We start from the raw sequence: 21,243 nt of genomic DNA on the forward strand, positions 1-21,243 counted from the left end.
CCTAGAGCTGCCGCCCCTAGGGGTGCGATGGGCTTTCTTGTGATGGGCCTCCATCAACAGTTTTCAACGATAATCACCTAAGTTTTTAATCCATGGTTTAGGAGTGGTACTTAATCCAGAAAAACACATAAAGCTTTTTTTTTGACGTGTTATCTTTCTTAATCAGATAGAAGCTGTGATGAATGACTATATTCAGCTGAAGCCACAATCTAATGTTTATGAGGTTGAAACAATGATTGAAGGTTAGGTCTTCTTCTACCGTATGCTTTTGCTTTTTATCTTTTATTTTATTTTGTATTTTTTTTTTATATTTTTGTTGCCCGGACTGGGACATATATCTTTATTGCAATGTGGTTGCAAACCCATTTAGCCAGAGTTGGAACCTTGAATAAGCTAGCATTACACTTAAAGATGTACTACTAATTTTTGAGGTTCTTTTAACATGGGCAAAATTGAAAATTTTGGCTAATTTTGATTCCATCTTCTAGTTGAATCAAACAGCGAATCAGAATCCGATCCCGATTCCTGACTGAATCAAATAGATGCTAGGAATAGGTGATTCCTATTCCGATTCCGATTCCTGGGGATTTTGATTCCGGTCTTGCTCGTGAATCAAACGCACCCTTAGGGCCTGTTTGTTTGGTCTGAAATATAATAATTACATTAAGAGGTATATTGGTATTAGTGAATTTTTCTTTCATCTAAACTCTGAATGTAGAGAATGTTGTTATAAATTCTAAAAACTATGAAATATCCATTTTGACTCTATATATGAAAATTTTTATTTGTTATTTTGGGTTATCATTAGAAAACAAAAAGTTGTATGATTACACTTAAAAAAATAAGAGATAAGAGGAAAATAACAACCAATTTTCTATTAAAATTAAAAAATTTCTCTTAAAATATAAAAATTAAAAGAAAACGAACAGACGGGATGAATCCTGACCAAGTAGATTGTGGGGCTGTAATTTCAGAGTTGTGCATTGGTTACGGTATACTTCTCCCCATATTTCAGAATTCAGAATTCTGTAATTTCAGAAATTTCCCCATGCATTTAGTTCAAGTGGCAGCAATTTCCGTGCGGAATATTTGAGTGGATCAAATGCGGATATAGGACATCCGAATCCGAGCCGTTTTCAGACATCAGTTTCAGCCTTTCATGGCTACGGTCTACGGACTATGCTGGTATGCTTTGCTCGTTATCCTTGTTTAAATTGTCACGTGCATGTACGATAGGTCACGTGGCGTTGCTAACGTACGTGTCCGACTGCCCGTACTAGACGGTCAGGGACGAGAAAAAACAGGTTCGTCGATTTCCTCCTGCCTCGCGCCATTTCTTCTGCTCCACCCGATATGGATGATACGCTCCTCCAGTCTCCCTCCCTGCCAAAACGACCTTGTTGCAGCGGAGACCCTCTTCCGATGGAAACTCCCAAGGTTTCCATACCACAACAGATGGATGATCTATTAGAAACATTTCTAGGGTTCTCTGATTCCTCATTCTCTATTGACCTCTCCCTCGAGCGACTTCTTGAGTCTAGGGCTCGTGATTCCGACAAGAACCAGCTGATCGAGAACGCTCTTAAATTGGGATCCTCTCTGCTCGAGGCCGGTAAAAGATCTGCCAGAAGGCGTGCTTCCAAGCATAATTCGGCCGTTTGGGCTCTTCCCCCCGATCTCACAATTAAAGTATGTTTATTTTCTCATGTTGTTTATTTCACCATTAAAGTATGTTTATTTCCTCCAATAAAGTAATTTGAGCTCTTTTTTTTTGTTTCAATGTTTGTATACAGTGGTTGATTTGCAAATTTTAGATTAATTTTTTTCGGTAAAGAAAATTTTAGATTAAATTTGTAGATAACTATTTAGCCGCTGATTTTATTTCCAGTGTAGAAATGGTTTCTTGTCGTTAGTTTTGGTTGTAATCTATAGTTGCATTTGATTGTGTTCTATAATTGCATTTTGTATGAAGTAGATAACATTCGAGTCGAAGATAATAAACTAATGGTGTTCGGGGAATGAAGAGTGACTGTGAACATCACTTTTTTTTCCCAATTCCAATGTTTAAGTAGCTCAAATAATAAGTTGATAACCAATGGCTGTTGCTTTAGTCGGTCTAGTAGGATATTCAGTATTTGCACAGTGTGAGCGTTGAAGTGCATGTAATATTGTTGGTTGGGTTCGCCCCACTTGAATCACGTAGAGTTAGTTGGAAATAAATGCATGCATTTTTTTATTTATTTATTTTTGTACAAAAGAACTAGTCATCTGAGGCGATCATCAACAAAACAGTTGATAGACTTAGACCTTGGATTATGGTGCATTTTCTCTGGATGCCCCTACCCCTGATCTTTTTGATTTTGCTTATTATCATGCTACATGGTATTATAAGCTTTTGGGTGCTGTCATTACCATAATCCTGTACAGATTTTTTTACACACAGGACCTATAAATGCTTTAGATCTAATTATAGAGCAACATAATTGTTTTAAGTTCGGCATCATAGTTTTGGTGTAAAGCTTTAAACATAATTGCTCATCATGCATTTTATTTTACTGTTTGATTTTTGGAGTGTGGGTAAGATCCATTAATATAGTAATATCATTCTGTTTCCTGGTATGAAGGTATTTTCCGTGCTTGATACACATTTGTGCACAATGTGTTTTATTTTACTGTTCGATTTTCTTAGTTTGGGTAAAATCCATTAATATAGTAATCTCATTGTGTTTCCTGGTATGAAGGTATTTTCCATGCTTGATACACGTATACACAAAATACATTTTATTTTACTGTTTGGTTTTCTTCTTGTGGGTAAAATCCATTAATATAGTAATCTCATTGTGTTTCCTGGTGTGAAGGTATTTTCCATGCTTGATACACAAAGTTTATGCTACGCTGCAGCTACTTGTTCAATGTTCAACAAGTGTGCCATGTGTCCGCTGTGCTATGCTGATATTGACTTAATATCATCGGTTCCAAAGGTCAATAATGTGGTTGTATCTACAATGATCCAACGAGCAGGAAAGAACCTCCAGTAAGAGTCATTTATCCACAAATTTAGCTAGAACCACGCATTATATTCATCATCTTAGATGCCCCCATAAATTATATGCTTCATTGTTGGCATGCTTGTGCAATATTTCATCATTTTTTTTTTCTGTCTTATATAGATTTGAATATTTTCCTGCATATGCTTTTCATTAAGTAGTTGCTGTTATCTTTTTTAATTTTGTAAAGATTTTGGACCTAACTTTCTCTTTTCAAAAGGAAAAAGAAATTACATTAATCAGTACTTTGAAAAAGATATTGGGTGACATAATTTTGCAACTTTTCCTAGAGGTGACTTTTGGAAGTTATTATGTTTGTTATTGATCAAAAGAGGTTATTATGATGATCTATCAAAAAAAAAAATATTATGATAATTGGATTGTATTGGGTACCATTATAGGGAAAAAAGGAGTTATTCAATTAGGGGATAGGTTTGGTTTTTACATTTAACCGAACCGAAACTGAACTGGTACAATCGGTTAACCGGTCGACCGGTTACCACGGTTCGGTTTTTTATGCCCTTAAAATAAAAAAAAGGAAAAACACAGTAACTGGGATCGCCAATGTCACCGAGATGCATTAGCCTCTAACCCACAACCGAACCTCCAGTGTCGTGGATCGCCAGTGTCGGAGGCCGTTGGTGAATCGGTCAGAGGGCGGAGCGCCAAAGGCCAGAACCCAGAGAAAGTCCGAGAGGCGAGAGAGAGAGAGAGAGTTCAGAGAGAGACTGAGAGGCGAGAGAGAAAGAGCTCAGAGAGAGACTAAGAGGCAAAAGAGAGAGCTCAGAGAGAGACTGAGAGGCGAGAGAGAGAGAGAGAGAGAGAGAGAGAGCTCAGAGAGAGACTGAGAGGTGAGAGAGAGAGACTGAGGCGAGAGAGAGAAAGCTCAAAGAGAAACTGAGAGGCGAGAGAGAGAGAGAGAGCTCTGAGAGAGGCTGAGAGGCTAGAGAGAGAGAGCTTAGAGAGAAGCTGAGAGAGAGAGAGAGAGAGGGAGTATGAGAGAGTGAGAGTCCGAGAGAGAGAGAGAGGGAAAGAAAGGCCTGTGCAACGGGTGTTAGAACTCAAACGACTCAGACTGTCAGGCTGTTTGCCAGTCTGACTGCCAGTTTGCTAGACTGGTGAACTTGAAAGTCTCAGCTCTCAGTTTGGCAGTCTAAACACTCTCAGACTATCGAATGTTTTTATTAGATTTTTTAAAAAAATATAATATAATATCATATAAAAATATATATCGGTTGGTTCAGTTAACTGCCGATTTTTTTAAATGGTTAACCGAAACCAAACCAAAACTTCCGGTTTTTTGAAAACATCAAACCGAAATCGAACCGACCAGTTTGGTTAACCGATTTTTCGGTTCGATTTTGGTCAGTTTTTTTTGCTCACCTCTAATAGTTTTATCTACTATTAATATCCAGTGTCTTTGGCACCAAGGAATACACCACTGGTGCAATGTCAGTGAAGCAAAAAGCAAGGAAGATAGATAGAAATATGGACTGTTAATATATCCAGAATTTTGTAGGTATATAGTGAACTAAAAAATGTATTTTCCTGGGAATATACCCCCAATAGTGCAATGCCAGTTGAATAGTTCGCTATATGGATATACATGCAACACTTCAAAGTTTATGCAGCAGTGTGTAGGTTTGTAATAACTATAGAATGTATTTCCCTGGGAATATACCCCCAATAATGCAATGCCAATTGAATAGCTTACTTTATAGAAATACATGCAAAACTTCAAGGTTTTTTGCAGCAATATAGTCATGTCATAAGAACCAAGAATAGGAGATAGAGACATATGGAGTGCTAATCTTTTCAGGATTATGTGGGTCCAGAAATGATCTAAAATAGCTGGTAAAAACCAACTAGCATTGTCAATCTGAAGCAATTTCAGCATCAAAGTTGTATATACTAAGTTATGCTTCTGTTTGCATGTTATACTACACATATAGAAGAAGCTTTTACAGGTCCAAAATGTGGTCCAAGATAAAAACTGTATATACTAAGTTATGCTTCTGCTTGCATGTCATACTACACATATAGAAGAAGCTTCTTTTACAGGTCCAAAATGTGGTCCAAGGTCCAAATCTTTAAAAATACACTCTGTAGTGTCCGTGCATGATCTGCTGTTGTTTCAGGCCATTGTGTCTGATACTGGTATGCTCGGCATGTACAGGTATCCTGGTATCATAGATTAGAATGAGTGATCTGATGCAGATTGAAAGGTACAGAAGAGCTAGTGGCACGACAAAAAGGGCATGGGCTGAGGTATTGAGAAATGATCGTTTGGCTCACAATTTAACAATGTGGCCCTTGATAGAGTGGAATTATAAAAGAGGATCCATGTAGTGAACCCTATTATAGTTGGGATATGGCTTGGTTTAAGTGAATGACGTATTGTTTATTCACACCCCTAACACATGGTTCAAAGTATCAATAGTTTGAGCCATTACAAACATTGATACTTACATTTTAATTGAGTTTCAGTCCATGCCTCTCCGTCTATCGGAAATGCACAACTAGATTGCTTATTGAAAATAACAGAGGTCTCAAATTCCTCATGTATAGCATATTATCAACCTCAAAAACCATACATATCATAGGATACAATACAATACAATGCGTATTGATACTTTGAACCATATCCTAACACTTGCAATATTCTACAGGATGTTCTCTCCTTCAGTGTAGTATGTATATACTCCTGATATGTTGATCTTTTGTCTTATTATGTATGCTCTTGAGTCTGCATTTTGATCTTTTGTTTTTCAGAGTAGGTGATCTTTCCATGCATCATTTTTCATTTCCTTTTCATATGATTGGAGACTAAAAGTCATTCCTATATTCAGGTCACTCAAGCTTGGTATATTGTCAGGACCAACTGCCTCTGGAACTTCTCGATCTATTTTTTATTCCATCAAGAACTCTGTAGATTCATCTGGTTTTGCATGGAATGATAAGAGAGCCAGACAAGGGAAAGAGTCATCCATTCTGACAAGGTCATGTTTAACATCCCTAAGTGCAGAAGGTGGCACTGCTGGGTATGGTTGAGTAATTCAGTTGAATAAGAAATCTGGTATTTTCAAGTAATTCTCTGATATTCTGTTCATAATGTTTGCCTTTTGTATTGGAAGGGCTATGTTGAGGAGGTTGCACCTCTACAATATTGACAGAATGGACAATGCAGCACTTTGTACAGCTTTATCAGCCTGTCCATCTCTCCTTGATCTGGAAATTGTTGGCCTGTAAGTCTCATTAATCTGATATTACATCTACTGCCATTCCTTTCTTGACTTGAGCATTACAGTATCATAAGAAGAACCATCTTGCTCAGTGCTACTTAAAGTTTGTTTTTGAGAAAGGTAGAGCATAGTATAGTATTAAATAACTAAAAGAAAAAAAAACATGTACAACAAGTTGCTGTACACTGGGATTATAGAACCACTGCCCAAGCATATCCCTGCCACATCCTGCTTTACAAAAAGATTATCATATACAAAAAAGGAGCTGTAATTTCTATCTTTGAACAACTTGTTTACAGTAAGCCAAGATAATAAATTTCCCTTTATTTTTTGAAACAATGTGTCTGTAGAACTATTTTTGTTCTTGAACATTGTTTAGAAAACCAGACCGGACTGGTTGGTTGGACCAGTTAAACAATGACCTGGCCCTCTGGCTGGTTTGATCATATACTGAAAATCGTAATTCATGAAAAGCCGGCCAAAACCATCTATCAAAAAAAAAAAAAAAGGCAAAACCAGCTGGCCGGCCAGTTTAACCAGAAGACTAGTGAACTAGTCCCCGTTTTATGAAACTGCCTGGGTCATAACATGAATAGAAACTTCAAAATGTTACTGACAAGACTTGAACCCAAGACCTCTTACTCATGTGTGTTGTCTTGTTACCACTAACCCATCTCTTTATTGCTTTGTGCCTCTTTAGTGTACTTATTGCTTTAATAAACACGTACTTTAAAGAAAATGTGAGTTAAGAGACTTGAACCCTGACATTTTATTTTAAAAACTTAAAACAAGCCATTTGTCCACCACATGCAAGTGTAATAATACTTGTGAAATGTATTATATATAGTATTTATATGACCTATAAAATATATATGTATATGTCACATCATCATGGTTCAACCTTCAGTTTGACTGTGGTTGAACCTCTGACAGGCGTATTGTATTGTATCTTTGGAGGTCCGATACACCTGTTTATAGGTGTTTCGGGACCCCCACTCTTTTTTAATAAAAAATATGTTTAAATATCTTCCAAAAAACCAAATTTTGAAAAAAAAAAACTAAATAAAAAGTATTTCCATGTGTATCTAAGTATTGTTACGCCTATGCTGATACACAGAGACGTATCGATACTTTGAACCATGCCTCTGACTAGACTTGTTCACGGGCCGGGCTGGGCCGGGCTTTGCCTTTACATTAATAGAAAATGTTCAGGCCCGAGCCTGAGCCCGGCCCGACTATAAAGACCGAAGCCCGGGCTTGAGCTTGAGCCCGACTAGAAATTTGGAGAAAAAAGATTTTTCCTTTTTAATTTGATTAAAAGTTGTTTTATTTATACTAAAAGACCTCAAAACCTAAAATAATAATGAAAAGTCTCATTATTACTTGAAAAAAGAGAAGAAAAATATATTATATATTTGCTTTTTTATTATATAAAATATATTTTTATTAATATAATACATTATCAAGTCAGGCTCGGGTGGCCCGAAAAAAAGTCGAGCCCGACATTTTAGGCCCGAGCCTGAGCCCGAGCCCGAGCCTGTGGGCCTGAAATCTTGTCCAAGCCCAACTTAGATTGGGCCGGCCTGTTGGGCTACCCGGCCCATTAACAGGCCTACCTCTGACCCGTGAACCTCTCCCTTGTCCAGTTCTCTGAACATTGTTCTTGAATATCCTTGCATTTATCTCCTGCCAAATGCACCAGAAAATTGCTGCAGGAGTGATATTCCGTGCCGGCTTTCCTCTCTTAGTTAAGCCTTCAACTCTCCACCCCTTCACAAAATCCACCACTGATTGTGGGCAGTAGCTTTTCACTTCAAACAAGTTCCAAACTTCAAAATAAAAGCTGCAGTGTAGCAATAAATGATTTACTGATTCTGTTTGCTCCACACAGAGATCACAATTGGTGGAGTTTTAACAACATACCCTTTCTTAACAAATTATCTGTAGTTAATAATATGTTCAAAGAGGCTATCTGCAGTCTACACAAAGAAGGCTACCTTTGTGGGAACATTCTTGCACCAAACAATATTGACTGGGATTATCTGGTCCTTAGATCTAAAAATAAAATTGTACAAAGATTTAACTGAGAAATTTCCGTATTTTTACCACTCCCAAATTCTTATGTCATTCCTCCCAATATCCACCTGAATTCTATACAGTTTATACAACATTTTCACCATTGAATCTACTTCCCAATCATTCAAATTCCTTCTGAGTTGAGGTACCCATATCACATTACCATTCTGCCTGCATGCAATCCGCCACACAAACTTCTTTATCCACAGCAAGATCAAAGAGGGCAGGAACCATTTCCATCAATGGCCGATTTTTGCACCATACAGACTTCCAGAATTTCACATGAAGTCCTCCAAATTTGAACCTCACCCCCTTTGAGAAAGAATCATAGGCTTTCCCATTGCCTTTTCAAAACAAGCACCTGTATGATTGGTTTGGCACCCCTGGTTGCATCCCATGTTTCTATATCCTTATTTAGATACCAGCACCACCCTCCTCTATAATCCCCCTTGATTCTCACCAAATCTCCAAATTACTTTCCCAGGAGAGCCATATTTACATTTTTCACCCTTCTCAAACCCAAGCCTCCCTGATGTTTAAGCCTGCACACCTTATTCCAGCTGACCAAATTATTTCTTCTTCTCTTCCCTCCACCCTCTCCATAGGGAATCTCTCACCTTCTCTATTATATTAGCCATTCCAGTCAGGGTTGGATACGAAGATAATGCTTAGGGAAAGAAGACAGCATGCTTCTCAACAAAGTAATTTTCCTCCATAAGAGAGATACTTGGCTTTCCATGAGATCAACTTCTTATCAATTCTTTCAGCAATTGGTTCCTATTATTGATTTAGAATTGCACCTAGGACTCAATAGTATCCCCAAATATTTTAGAGGCAGCTTCCTCACTCCACTGCCCAATTTTCGAACTCCTGAACTTCTCCCACAGGCCACAGCAACTAGCTCACTCTTATACATATTTACATGCAATCCAGATACAACTTCAAACCATCTAAGGACTACCATGACATAACAGCGTAGCTCATGAGATGCATCACAGAACATAAGTGTGTTATCAGCATATTGGAGCATCAAAACCTCCACCCTTTCACTTCCTACTGTAAAGCCTATAAATCCACCTGATGTGGCCCTTCTCTTCATTCTACTAAGGGCTTCTGTTACACAAATGAACAAGAAAGGGGACAGGGTCCCCTTCTCTTCATTCTACTAAGATACTCCATTTACTAAAACAGAAGAATTTTCAAAGCTTTGGAGAAATCAGAAGATACAATTGTAATGGAAGAATTTTTGAATTCCACTTTTTTATTTTTGTAATGGTGGAGCGATACTTTTTGTACAGGTGGAGATAGTATATACACAGTTTCTTGCTGTGCAGCATGGGGGTGTTTTTTATCTTTTTAATACAATACATTACCTTTTCTCAAAACAAAATGCGAAAGATGGGGTGGCAACACAAAGTTTCATCCAATTCCTCCACCCGGAACCTAAATTCATTTTTCTGAGCATATAATCCAGAAATTGCCAATTAATATAGGCTTTCTCAAAATCCACCTTGCACAGCAAACCTGCCATCCCACTTCTCATTCTTGAACTCTTCTCCCAGTAAGTGAACTATACTCCTCCTTAGTTGTTGCCTTGTCCTCAAAGATATTTCTATTCCTCTCCTTCCAAACTCCCAACAGACCACAAAAAGCACACAGGAAGATGCTATTTTTTCTTTCTTACTCCCATCTAGAACTGGATGGAAAGCAAAAATTTCCTTTGGACTTCTAGGAAACAATCTGACCAAGACAAATAACCTGGAAAAGAAACTCCAGATGCAAATTGAAAATTTGCATTGAACTAAAAGATGAAGCGATTTCCTCGGCATCTCCACAGTCCACACAAAATTGTAGATTTAACTACCAGAAGGCTTAGGGGATAGTCAGGTAATTCCTTCCCAAGTAGGGGGAATATATTGTCATTCTAAGTGTTATACTTGACCTCAGTGCTTTCTATATCCCTTTTTATTAGAACTTTGTTGTAAAGAGCATTTGTGTAAATTGCTCTTTCTGGTGGATCATGGGTGAAAAAGGAAGATCTCATGGGGACAATAATATGGTTTTGGTGTGTGCGTGTGTGTGTGTGTTTGTCTGTGTGAATGTATCAATGTTGACAGACTTGGACCACATATAGTATGGTTTTGTGACTGGATCAGGGGTCAAATTCAACCATTTGACTCATTCAAATAAAATGCAAAAAGAAAAAATTTAAAAAGTTAAATTGGTTTAACATTATCTTTTATAACTATTTTACATCAAGATAAGCCCTATTAAGACATATAGAGGGCACATTTCTGTTGTACTTTGGTGTGTGTCGGCATTCTATCTTGTATTCTTTTTCTTGTCGTTTGTTGAAATTGAACACTTCATCTTTTAAAAAAAAGCACATATAAAGGGGATAAGTTTGATCAAGTAAACATTTCTAAGAACTAGGCAACCAAAAAACTGTTTTAGTTGCTGGTTCCCAGTTCTTATGGTGTGATCATCCTGGTCTGGTTTGAATCCAACAACATTGGGATATATCATCATCATCATCATCTTAGCCTAATTCCAACTATATGGACTTGGCTACATGCATCCTGTTTCACCATTCCATTCTGTTTAATGCCATATCCATTGTTAAATTATGAGCACTTAAATCATTTCTAACTGTTTCGATCCATGTCCTTTTTGGTCTACCCCTAGCTCTTCTAGCCTCTTGAATTTGTAACGGATCACTTCTTACAGGTGCTGTAGGTGGGACATTGGAATATATAATATAATAAAATATGAGATGCAAACAAATAGTAAAACTATTTGCAAAGGTCTTCTATTATACTATATATATTCACACACACATACATATTAAGGAGCCATTGCTTGGTATAGATGCAGATAGTGAAACTAGAGGTGACAAATAAGTATAAAAAGTGAAATTTATCTAAATTTTGTTAGGTATGATAACACTCCTAACAAGTAGTCTTACTTTCTGGTAAGGTAGCAATTAAATTGATATGATGTATTTTCATGCCTCTGACCAAGAAAAGAAGAAAGAAAGTATTTTCTATTTAATTACTGTTTTTTACATATTTGGAACTTTTGACTAGTACATGTATATTTTTTGCCTTTTCTCTGCCTGGTGAGTTGCCTTTTGTGAGTCTTTGGGTCTATTGACCCTTAACTTTGATACTATGAACAGTCATGTTGAATTGAGGCAAACTTTGGAGTCTGTGAGTGCAAATTGTCACTTCATGGAGCGTTTGTTCTTTGAGTCTTCTAAAACAGGTATGGCATCTTCTGTTTTTCCTCTTTTCATGCATTGAAGGTTCTCACTATCTATTCTTTCATCATCAGGCAGAGATGACAGCTTGAAAACACCAACTTGTGTAGATCTGGTAAATGGTTGTCCTCATCTAACTTCATTGGCTCTCAGAGGGTTCAAGCTTCCTGACTATAAAGTCCGTATACTTGTTAAGGTATGTCTTTTTTAAATGAATGCCTGTATCTTTCATGTTACCTAGATGCTCCTGTCGGGCACACCAGGAAATGGGGTACATGTTGGATCTGCTAGATTTGTGTCTGTATTTTCACTTTTACGTTTTGATGGATTGGAAATGAATCTTCTTAATAGGACAGGAGCCTAATAGATTCTTAATTGAGTGTACATTTCTCTTTATGCTAATTGATGTTTTTGAAATTCTAAGTTTTAATGGTTTGGTCACATTTCCACTTCGTTGTATGTAATGCCCATCCAGGAATTTTCTTTTAACTGGATGAAATATGAATTTGCAATACATTTTTTATACTCTAAAGTTTTAGGTATCATGTTTCGAGTTCATTTGTTGTATTCTTAGTGTTGATATTTGTTCTAAAATTAGAATGTGGTTATAATTCTGGCAGGAGAAGATAATAGTTTCTGTCTCCTGGTCAGTCACTTTTTAAGACCATCATTGAGTTTATTTTGCATCATATATAGGTTAAAGTGCCATTGTATGTGAATTTAGTTGACTTTCAAGTCAAACTTGCTTATTTCATCTTGGGCTTTTATTGTATTAGTAAATTCTGTTGTTTTAGGTACATATATGATAGATATGGATTTAAAATAGGATAAAATCACTTTCCTATATATATTTAGCCTTTTAATATATCTACATTTAATTTTTTTGACAAGTTTGTAAAAATAGAAATAATCTTACGATTTACGATACGGTTCACGATTCGGTTCAATTCAATTTTCTCTACGATTTATGATATGATTACGATTTTCAAAACATTGTTCTGAATAGATTTAGGAGCATAAACAGAAGATAGCAAAGAAATAAACTGTATATAGGAAGGGGATAAATGCTTAATAGAAATAAAATTAGAGATAGAATAAGTACTACAGGACCCCCTTACATTTTCAAAGAGCAATAGGAGGGTCTACATCAACAAAGGGAGATGAATTTGGCAATGGGAGGGATCTGGAGGAAGGGACCTTTTCTCTGTGTAGACTTCCATCAATGTCTTCTTAGTAAATGGTGCAGGAGAGTGATCAATTGTAGAAGTAGATTCCATGGGAAGAGGTGGAGGTACAAATAATGTACTAGAGGAATCACCACCATCATTAAAGAAGGGATAAAAAATCAAAGAAAGTCACATCCGAGCAAACAAATGATTGTCTTAAGTGAAGACTAACATGTATATCCTTTTTGAGTTTCAAAATAACCAAGAAGGATTTATTTAACAACTCTAACTTGTCAATTCTAGGTCTAGGGCTCTGAACAAAACAAGTACATCCAAGCACCATGGGAGTCAAAAGAAATGGAGACAAAGTGGGGAATAAAACAGAGAAAGGGGATTGACTGTCGAGAACAGACATTGGTAGCTGAATGGTAAAATAACATGCTAGAGGACTGCATCTGAGCAATTATCTGCTTACACACCGAAGTAGTAAACATGATTCATGAACACCCCTGCTTACTGATAGAATTCAGGTCTGCCTTAGAGTTCGGCCTGACTGAGTTCAGTTATGTAGAAGAAGAAAAGGTGATAGAGAGAGAGAGAGAGAGAGAGAAGGAGAAAAGAGAGAATTCTGGTTCGAATTGAAAGAGTCAACTTGACTTCTCCCAGTTGGCCAGTAAGTATTTATATTATTATTAAAACATAATTGAAAAGACCTATGTGCCCTTACTTAAGTTGAGAGCACTTGTTCCAACACAACCTTACAGATCAACAACATTAATCAAGGTATAAAGACAGAAATACCCCTACGCTAACACTCCCCCTCAAGCTGGTGAGTATATATCATATACTCCCAGCTTGTTACATATGTAGTCCACTCTTCCCCGACTCAAGCCTTTTGTAAATAAGTCAGCCCACTGATTTCCTGTATTAACATGTGTAGTGTCTAGCTCTCCATTCGTCACCTTCTCCCTCACAAAGTGACAGTCAACCTCAATGTGCTTGGTCCTTTCATGAAACACTGGATTAGAGGAGATATGAACTGCAGCCTAATTATCACAATAGAGCTTCATTGGAGTGTTAATGTTGTACCCTACTTCCTGTAGAAGGTTCCTTAGCCACACTAATTCACAAGCGGTGTGCGCCATAGCCCTACATTCTGCTTCTGCACTGCTTCTTGCCACAACTGTCTGCTTCTTACTTTTCCACGTTACCAGGTTACCTCCTAGAAATGTGCAATAGCCTGTAGTAGACCGCCTATCAGACATAGACCTGGCCCAATCAGCATCAGAATACCCTTCTATTTCAAGTTTTCCCCCACTCTTGTATATCAGACCGCGACTCGGAGCCCCTTTTAGATACTTCACAATTCTCAGAACTGCATTCCAATGAGGAATCAGAGGTTTTTGCATGAACTGGCTTACCACACTAACTGCAAATGAGATGTCCGGTCTGGTGATGGTTAGGTAGTTCAGTTTGCCCACGTCGTCGGTATCTGCCAGGGTCTTCAAACACTTCACCCATATCACTGCTTAGCTTGGTATTTGTGTCCATTGGTGTGTTAGCTGGTTTGGCACCCAACATGCCTGTTTCTTCCAACAAATCAAGCACATACTTCCTCTGGCACAGGTTAATCCCATACTTGGATCTCACTACCTCTATCCTCAAGAAGTATTTCAGTTTACCTAGATCCTTTGTCTGAAAGTGATCCTGCAGATAAGTCTTCAGCCTGTCAATACCAATGTTATCATTCCCAGTAATAACAATATCATCTACATACACCACTAATAGTATTTTTTCTCCCGGAGAGTCATGACTAAATACAGATGGTCAACTTTGCACTGTTTCATACCAAACTTCTTTACCACCTCACTGAACCTACCAAACCATGCTCGAGGAGACTGTTTAAGCCCATATATAGCCTTCCTTAGTCTGCACACCTTACCATCCTCCCCCTGAGCAACAAATCCTGGAGGTTGCTCCATGTAGACCTCCTCGAGTAAGTCACCATGCAAAAAGGCATTCTTGATATCAAGCTGATATAGTGGCCACTCATACATGGCTGCAAGAGAGATCACAACACGAACTGACCCTATCTTAGCAACCGGTGAGAAGGTCTCTATGTAGTCAATACCATAGGTTTGGGAGTACCCTTTTGCAACTAATCACGCTTTCAGGTGTTCAACACTACCATCAGGCAGATACTTAACCGTATAAACCCATTTACAACCAACAGCTTGCTTCCTAGGAGGAAGAGCAGTGAGGTCCCAAGTATGATTATGATGAAGGGCTGAGAGTTCTTCCATGGCACGGCACCACCCCGGAGAGGCAAGGGCTTCCTGGACATCTTTAGGAACAATAACTGATGATAACAAGGTAACAAACTGGCGATGGGAAGCGGAAAGGTGAGTAAGAGAAACATAATTAGAAATGGGATGAAGGGTGCAAGTACGTTTACCTTTCCGCAAAGCAATGGGTAGATCAAACTCAGATGCTAAGTGCGGGTCTGGTGCCGGATCCGTCGATGGAGATGTAGCCGGAGGAGTAGTAGCTGGTGCGCGTGGGCGATGTGTATACACATGACGGATAGGTGGGCGTTCAACAGGTGGTGGCACTGGAGGCAAGGATTTGGTCACGACTAGAACAAAGGAAGGAGGATCGACAACGGGAAGTGGAAGAGGAGGAGGTGATGAGGAGGAAGAAGCATCACCGGACCCCAAAAAGAACGGAGTAGACTCAAAGAAACTGACATTAGCACACACAAAGGACCGTCGAGAACTAGGATGGTAACACCTATACCCTTTCTGGGTCCGAGAATAGCCAAGGAAGATGCACTTGAGAGAATGGGCATCGAACTTGTCATTCCCGGGACCCAGATTATGGACGAAGCAGACACACCCAAAAACTCTCGGCGTAAGAGGGAACGGAGTGGGAAACAAGACCTGAAATGGAGAATGACCATCAAGGATGAACGTGGGCATCCGATTAATCAGAAAACAAGAGGTAAGCACTGCATCACTCCAAAAGGGTTTGGGAACATGCATGTGATGCATTAGGGATCTTGCTGTTTCAAGGAGATGGCGATTCTTTCTTTCAGCCACCCCGTTTTGTTGTGGGGTGTAGGTACACGAGGTTTGATGTATAATGCCGTGTTGGTCCAAGTATTCCTGAAATGATGAGGATAAATATTCGCGGCCATTATCAGAACGAAACACTTTGATGTGGGTACCAAATTGGTTACGAATCTCAACATAAAATTTTTGGAAAATGGTAAACAATTCACTTCTTTCTTTCATTAAATAGAGCCACGTCATCCTTGAAAAATCATCCACAAAAATGACAAAATATTTGTATCCATTATATGACATCACTTTATAAGGACCCCAAACATCTGAATGAACTAAAGAAAAAGGACTCGACACACGGTTATCAACCCTAGAACTAAAGGGAACACGATGGTGTTTCCCAAACTGACACGACTCACAATCCAAAACAGAAAGCTGACTCAAGGACGGGACCAAGGACTTCAAGACTTTTAGCGATGGATGACCAAATCGGCAGTGCCACTGGAGAGGAGAAAGAGACGACTGGAGAGCTGTTGAGGTTCTACCACCACCACCATCAAGATAATACAGTCCACCTGCTTCATGCCCTCCACCAATCTTCATCCCCGTCTTGAGATCCTGAAAAACACACATAGAAGGATAAAAGGTAATGGAGCAGTTAAGTGATTTGGTCAGCTTACTAACAGACATAAGGTTAAAAGGCAATTTAGGAACATACAGAACTGAAGAGAGGGATATAGGATCTAGGTCAACATTACCAACACCACAAATTGAGGATGTGGAACCATTAGCAAGGGTGATAGATTGTGATGTTGAGCAATGAGATAAGGAGGAAAACACACTTGGAGTTCCAGTCATGTGATCGGAGGCTCCAGAGTCAATGATCTAGGGATTGGGTGTAGATGCCAGACAAGCAATACCTGAGTGAGCAAAAGTCGTCGTGTTCTGCTGTGATTGGATAAACCTCTCATATTCATCACGGGGAACACTCACCATCTCCTTCATGGGACCATCTGTGGATGTAGGAGGCATCTGGTCAGATGAATGATTCTCCTGTCTAAAGCTGGAACTTGAGTCACCGGTCGCGGCATGATTGGCCCAGGTTGAGGGAGGACCATGTAGATCATAACAATAGTTGATGGTATGTCCATCCATACCACAATGAGTGCACTTCCTCGGGCCTGAGCTACGTCCTCTACCACGGGCTCCCCCTGAATCTCTGCTCCCAGTACGACCACCACCACGGTTATGAGTAGACCCATCATTGCCAGTTCGGCCATATGTAGAACCACTACCACCACCACGGCTAGACTGAGCTCCCCGAGCTCCACCTCTAACACCACGACCTCTTGATGCAGCAAAGGCAGATCTATCTGAGATATTAGAGTTCTCAGTAGATCTGATAGAAATCCTCTGGAGTCGAGCAAATACCTCTTCTAGGGACGGAAGAGCTGATCCCTCTAATATCTGAGCTCGTACTGGTTCATATTCAGACTTTAGTCCCACCAAAAATCTAGTCACATCAAGCTTCTCTCTCTGTTGTTGCTGAATCTTGACATCAGAAGTGAGAGGATGATAGACATTCAACTCATTACGTATGTTCCTCATGCTGGCATAGTATTCCTCAAGACTCTGATTGCCCTGTTGCAGGTTAAAGTACTCTTGATAAAGCTGATAAACTATGGTTGTATTGTCCTGCCCCGAATACAATTTCTTCGCATGGTCCCACACATCTTTGGCAGTATCAAGGAACATGAAGTTCACACTAATCCTGGGTTCCATACTGTTCCACAACCATGTGATGATCTGAGCATCCTCTTGCTCCCAGTCTTCATACTCGTGAGAGTTAGAGGAGGGTTGCTCCTCTCTGATGTGTTTTACCTTCTTCTTTGCCTTCAGAAAGACTTCAACGGATTTAGCCCAAGGCACATAATTCTCTCCATTTAATTTAATGGAGGTCATCTGAACATTCAGGTAGTCTGTAGGCACCATCACACTAGGTTTATAATCATTATTGTCTCCTATTATGTTATCACCAATTCTGCCCACTTGCTGAATTCTATTGTCACTGAGGTCTGCACACTACACACCACTAGGTCACACCTGTCACACTGATTGCAACACTTATTGTTGCTGGAATGTATGCTCTTTACACCACAAACCCTAGATCAAACCTGTCACACTGATTTCAGTACTTGTTGCTGAAAAGTGTGCTCACACCACAAACCCTACTCCTACAACTACCTGAAATCTCACCACTGTATGATCATATCTCTTCCTTCAAAATGCACAAAGAAACCAGTAAAAACCCTAGCACTTACTGGCCGAAACCCTAGCATATGGTCTGAAACACACCTTCTATTTAATCCATAACAGATATCATGCACTGAAATCTCTTACCTTATCGCTGAAGTAACACCCATACGAGCAGGAAAGCAGTCCACACACGACAGCCGCTGCACACACACCAGCCACACACAACAGCCACTGCCCACATAGTTCGGCCCTCTATTCTTCCTCTACTAGGAGAGGGCGATCTCAGAAATCACAGCAACCGACCACATATGACTTGACTGGAGGCATAGAGACCTCCAAGGGAAGAGGGTGATCACTCCTTTTCAGCCCTCTTCCTTATCTCCAATCGAACACAGAAAAAAAAAGGAAAACCCTAGATAGGGTGTGCAGAGAATGAACCCTAGGCAAGCAGAAATCTAGGCAGATTCAAGATGCTCTGATACCATGATAGAATTCAGGTCTGCCTTAGAGTTCGGCCTGACTGAGTTCAGTTATGTAGAAGAAGAAAAGGTGATAGAGAGAGAGAGAGAGAGAGAGAGAGAGAGAAGGAGAGAAGAGAGAATTCTGGTTCGAACTGAAAGAGTCAACTTGACTTCTCCCAGTCGGCCAATAAGTATTTATATTATTATTAAAACATAACTGAAAAGACATATGTGCTCTTACTTAAGTTAAGAGCACTTGTTCCAACACAACCTTACAGATCAGCAACATTAATCAAGGTATAAAGACAGAAATACCCCTATGCTAACACTTACAAACACCAAATTAAATTTAGTTTGCTTGCATGATTGGAAGTAATTGATTGTTCAACAAAGAAACTTTTGTGTGCCTTGTAGTCTGATTGGTGACTTTTGACTTGTCTTATTGGCTCATGATGATTCATAGAAAATTGACTACGGTTAGTTTCAGACTTGTCAACCAACTACTGTAATTTAAGCTTATCTGGTTCTTCTTCACTTGATCCATATTTTTGTAGGGATTTCGCAAGATAAGATTTGTTGATTTTTCAACATCATACTCAATTACAGGCACCTTCCTGAGGTTTGGATATTCCCAAAGAACTCTGTTCAAATCATTCCTTCGAGATATTCAGATTGTCCTTAGTTCCTATCACTGTCTTTGGTGCTTTAGGAATCTAGGCAGTGGTTCTAGTGGCAGTTCACTGGAGGTTCTGATTTTACGTGACTGCATGCATCTCAAGGAAGTGAGGACTGTCATCTCTCTCTCTCTCTCTCTCTCTCTCTCTCTCTCTCTCTCACTCACTCTCTCTCTCTCTCTCTCGTTTATGTGTTTGTCATATATACAGGTGGAAGTTGCTCGTTTTTTAGCATCAGTTCTTGCAGGGGACTTCAAACTTCTTAGACACATTGTGGGTAGAGGCAGGAATATTCATTTTCTTTTACACAAATTTGATCTCTTTCTGCAAAAAACTAATATAGCTTTTAGGTTTTATATTTTATATAGCATTTGTCCTGACTCTGCTTCCAAATAGGATATATCCAACAGGGAGGGTCTAGCATCTGAAGGTGATTGGATTGAGAGATGCTACAATTCAAGGTAGTAATTACTCCTGCTGGATTGTTGTTTAATACTCCATGGTGCCTTGTGCTTAATCCTCTCTTGTGCATGCCTGCAGTTTGATTCCTATAAAGCGTGTTCTAGAAGAAAGGCCGGAGATCTGCATACTGGCTGAATTTCCTTCTGAGGGGAGGTTGGTTTACTTTCAATTGTGATTAATACCAATCAATGATTTGGAAACATTTATGACCACTATTTGTGATTGTTCTTGCAGCTTTATGGAGATCGAACAAATAATTGACAGTGATGTAAATAGTGATGCCAGTTTGCCATCGCACATAAGCATTCCCACATCTGATGGTTCACTGTTTACAAGTTCATCAGATGGTAGCTATAACAGTGATCAAGGTAGTGGCAATGAGGATAGCCGAGATGCTGCTTATGTATTTTATGAGGAAAGCTCAGCAGACGAGGTTGAACTGGCTCTATAGTGAAGATTAAAGGCAGGCTACACATGTGGATTTTGAGTCAGCAAAAGAGTTTGCTCTCTCTCTCTCTCTCTCCAAGTGCAGTTCTTAATGAGCTAGTTAACTGCTTTAGATGAGGATCGTTTTATGATTTCAAACTACTTATGCTCACCACTTTGTTTTGGTCGGATTCTTACCGTATTAGTCAGTGGTGAATTCTGTAATCTTGAGCTCTACTATCAAATCTTGGCTTGGTCAAGAATAAATATATAATTAAATACTTTGCAGTCGCCAATTTCTCAAACTGTTATCTTGTTTTGTCTTTGGTTTTCTTTTTTTTCTTTTTTTATGAATACCCCTATATGTTTTTGTCGGCAAACAGGAAGTCTTTATCATGGAATATGTGGCAACTTGGAAAACAGTAGCCAGCAAAGCAAGCAGCGAGTTCTTGATCGGCTGATCTTTATATAACTCATTTAATTCCAAAAACTTTCCTACTCTGATTCTGTGCATGAGGTTGTACCGATTCTGCAGAAAATTTCAGTTTGGATTATTTTCTGTAAATTTTCAACCAACGTTTTCATATTTACTAGCAGGCGGGGGGAGATACAATTAAAAATCCCCTGTAAAGGACTTCCAGTTTCAGGGCTTTTCCTTTTGACATATGACTCTTTACCAAAATTTATCAACTTATCCTTTTCAAGGGTGATTAATTGTAATTAGCTTGTGCTGTTGGGAAGAATGTGTTGTCTCTCTCCGAAATATATTGTCCTTAGCTAATCCTTTTCTCTCTATGTATATCACCAACAATTAAGTTCTCTCTATGTATATCAGCCCATTGGGTTATTTAGGTCAATTATGAACTTCCATTGAGATTGTTACGTTTTTGCACATGAAACCATGCCTTCTGTTTGACGGTAACAAAGGAGTTATTGGAGCATGTGATGTTGGAGATTTAAGCCTAGATTCATGAAGTTTGTTAGTCGAAGTTTAGATTTCCAGTGACAATAAAATTCTTATCCATTAAGGCTGCATTTGCTTTAGGTGTAAATTCAGTTTTACACCGATGGGAAATATGAACCGGTTTAGTTGTTGATGGAAATTAGGACCG

General features: G+C 39.0%; 1 protein-coding gene across 3 annotated transcripts; it reads left to right on the forward strand.

The window, feature by feature from the left end:
* Positions 1-1,312: 1,312 nt before the first annotated feature.
* On the forward strand, positions 1,313-20,565 carry LOC104611909 (F-box protein SKIP17-like). Of its 3 annotated transcripts, none has more exons than XM_088903005.1 (12): positions 1,313-1,689; positions 2,859-3,034; positions 5,897-6,088; positions 6,182-6,292; positions 11,544-11,629; positions 11,699-11,820; positions 19,124-19,351; positions 19,454-19,516; positions 19,640-19,704; positions 19,784-19,858; positions 19,940-20,204; positions 20,515-20,565. In XM_088903005.1, the coding sequence occupies exons 1-11, from the start codon at positions 1,354-1,356 to the stop codon at positions 20,154-20,156; spliced, it is 1,671 nt and encodes a 556-aa protein (XP_088759131.1). In that variant the 5' UTR covers positions 1,313-1,353; the 3' UTR covers positions 20,157-20,204; positions 20,515-20,565. The 3 variants fall into 3 exon arrangements, with proteins under 3 accessions (XP_088759131.1, XP_088759130.1, XP_010277490.1); XM_010279188.3 differs by lacking the exon at positions 20,515-20,565 and having other exon boundaries at positions 1,314-1,689; positions 19,124-19,188; positions 19,279-19,351; positions 19,940-20,436; XM_088903004.1 differs by lacking the exon at positions 20,515-20,565 and having other exon boundaries at positions 19,940-20,436.
* Positions 20,566-21,243: the final 678 nt, after the last annotated feature.

Source organism: Nelumbo nucifera, chromosome 4 (assembly GCF_055504915.1).
Source record: "Nelumbo nucifera cultivar China Antique chromosome 4, China Antique-T2T, whole genome shotgun sequence".
In the NCBI taxonomy this organism is placed as follows: Eukaryota; Viridiplantae; Streptophyta; class Magnoliopsida; order Proteales; family Nelumbonaceae; genus Nelumbo; species Nelumbo nucifera.

What these genes read in the sequence shown, in the direction of transcription:
- LOC104611909 (XM_088903005.1), top strand. Translation starts at nt 1,354, where the DNA reads ATGGATGATACGCTCCTCCAGTCTCCCTCCCTGCCAAAACGACCTTGT. An exon ending in ACTGCATGCATCTCAAGGAA is followed by an intron (nt 19,352 to 19,453) that starts GTGAGGACTGTC and finishes TCATATATACAG; the next exon opens with GTGGAAGTTGCTCGTTTTTT. An exon ending in GAGAGATGCTACAATTCAAG is followed by an intron (nt 19,705 to 19,783) that starts GTAGTAATTACT and finishes GCATGCCTGCAG; the next exon opens with TTTGATTCCTATAAAGCGTG.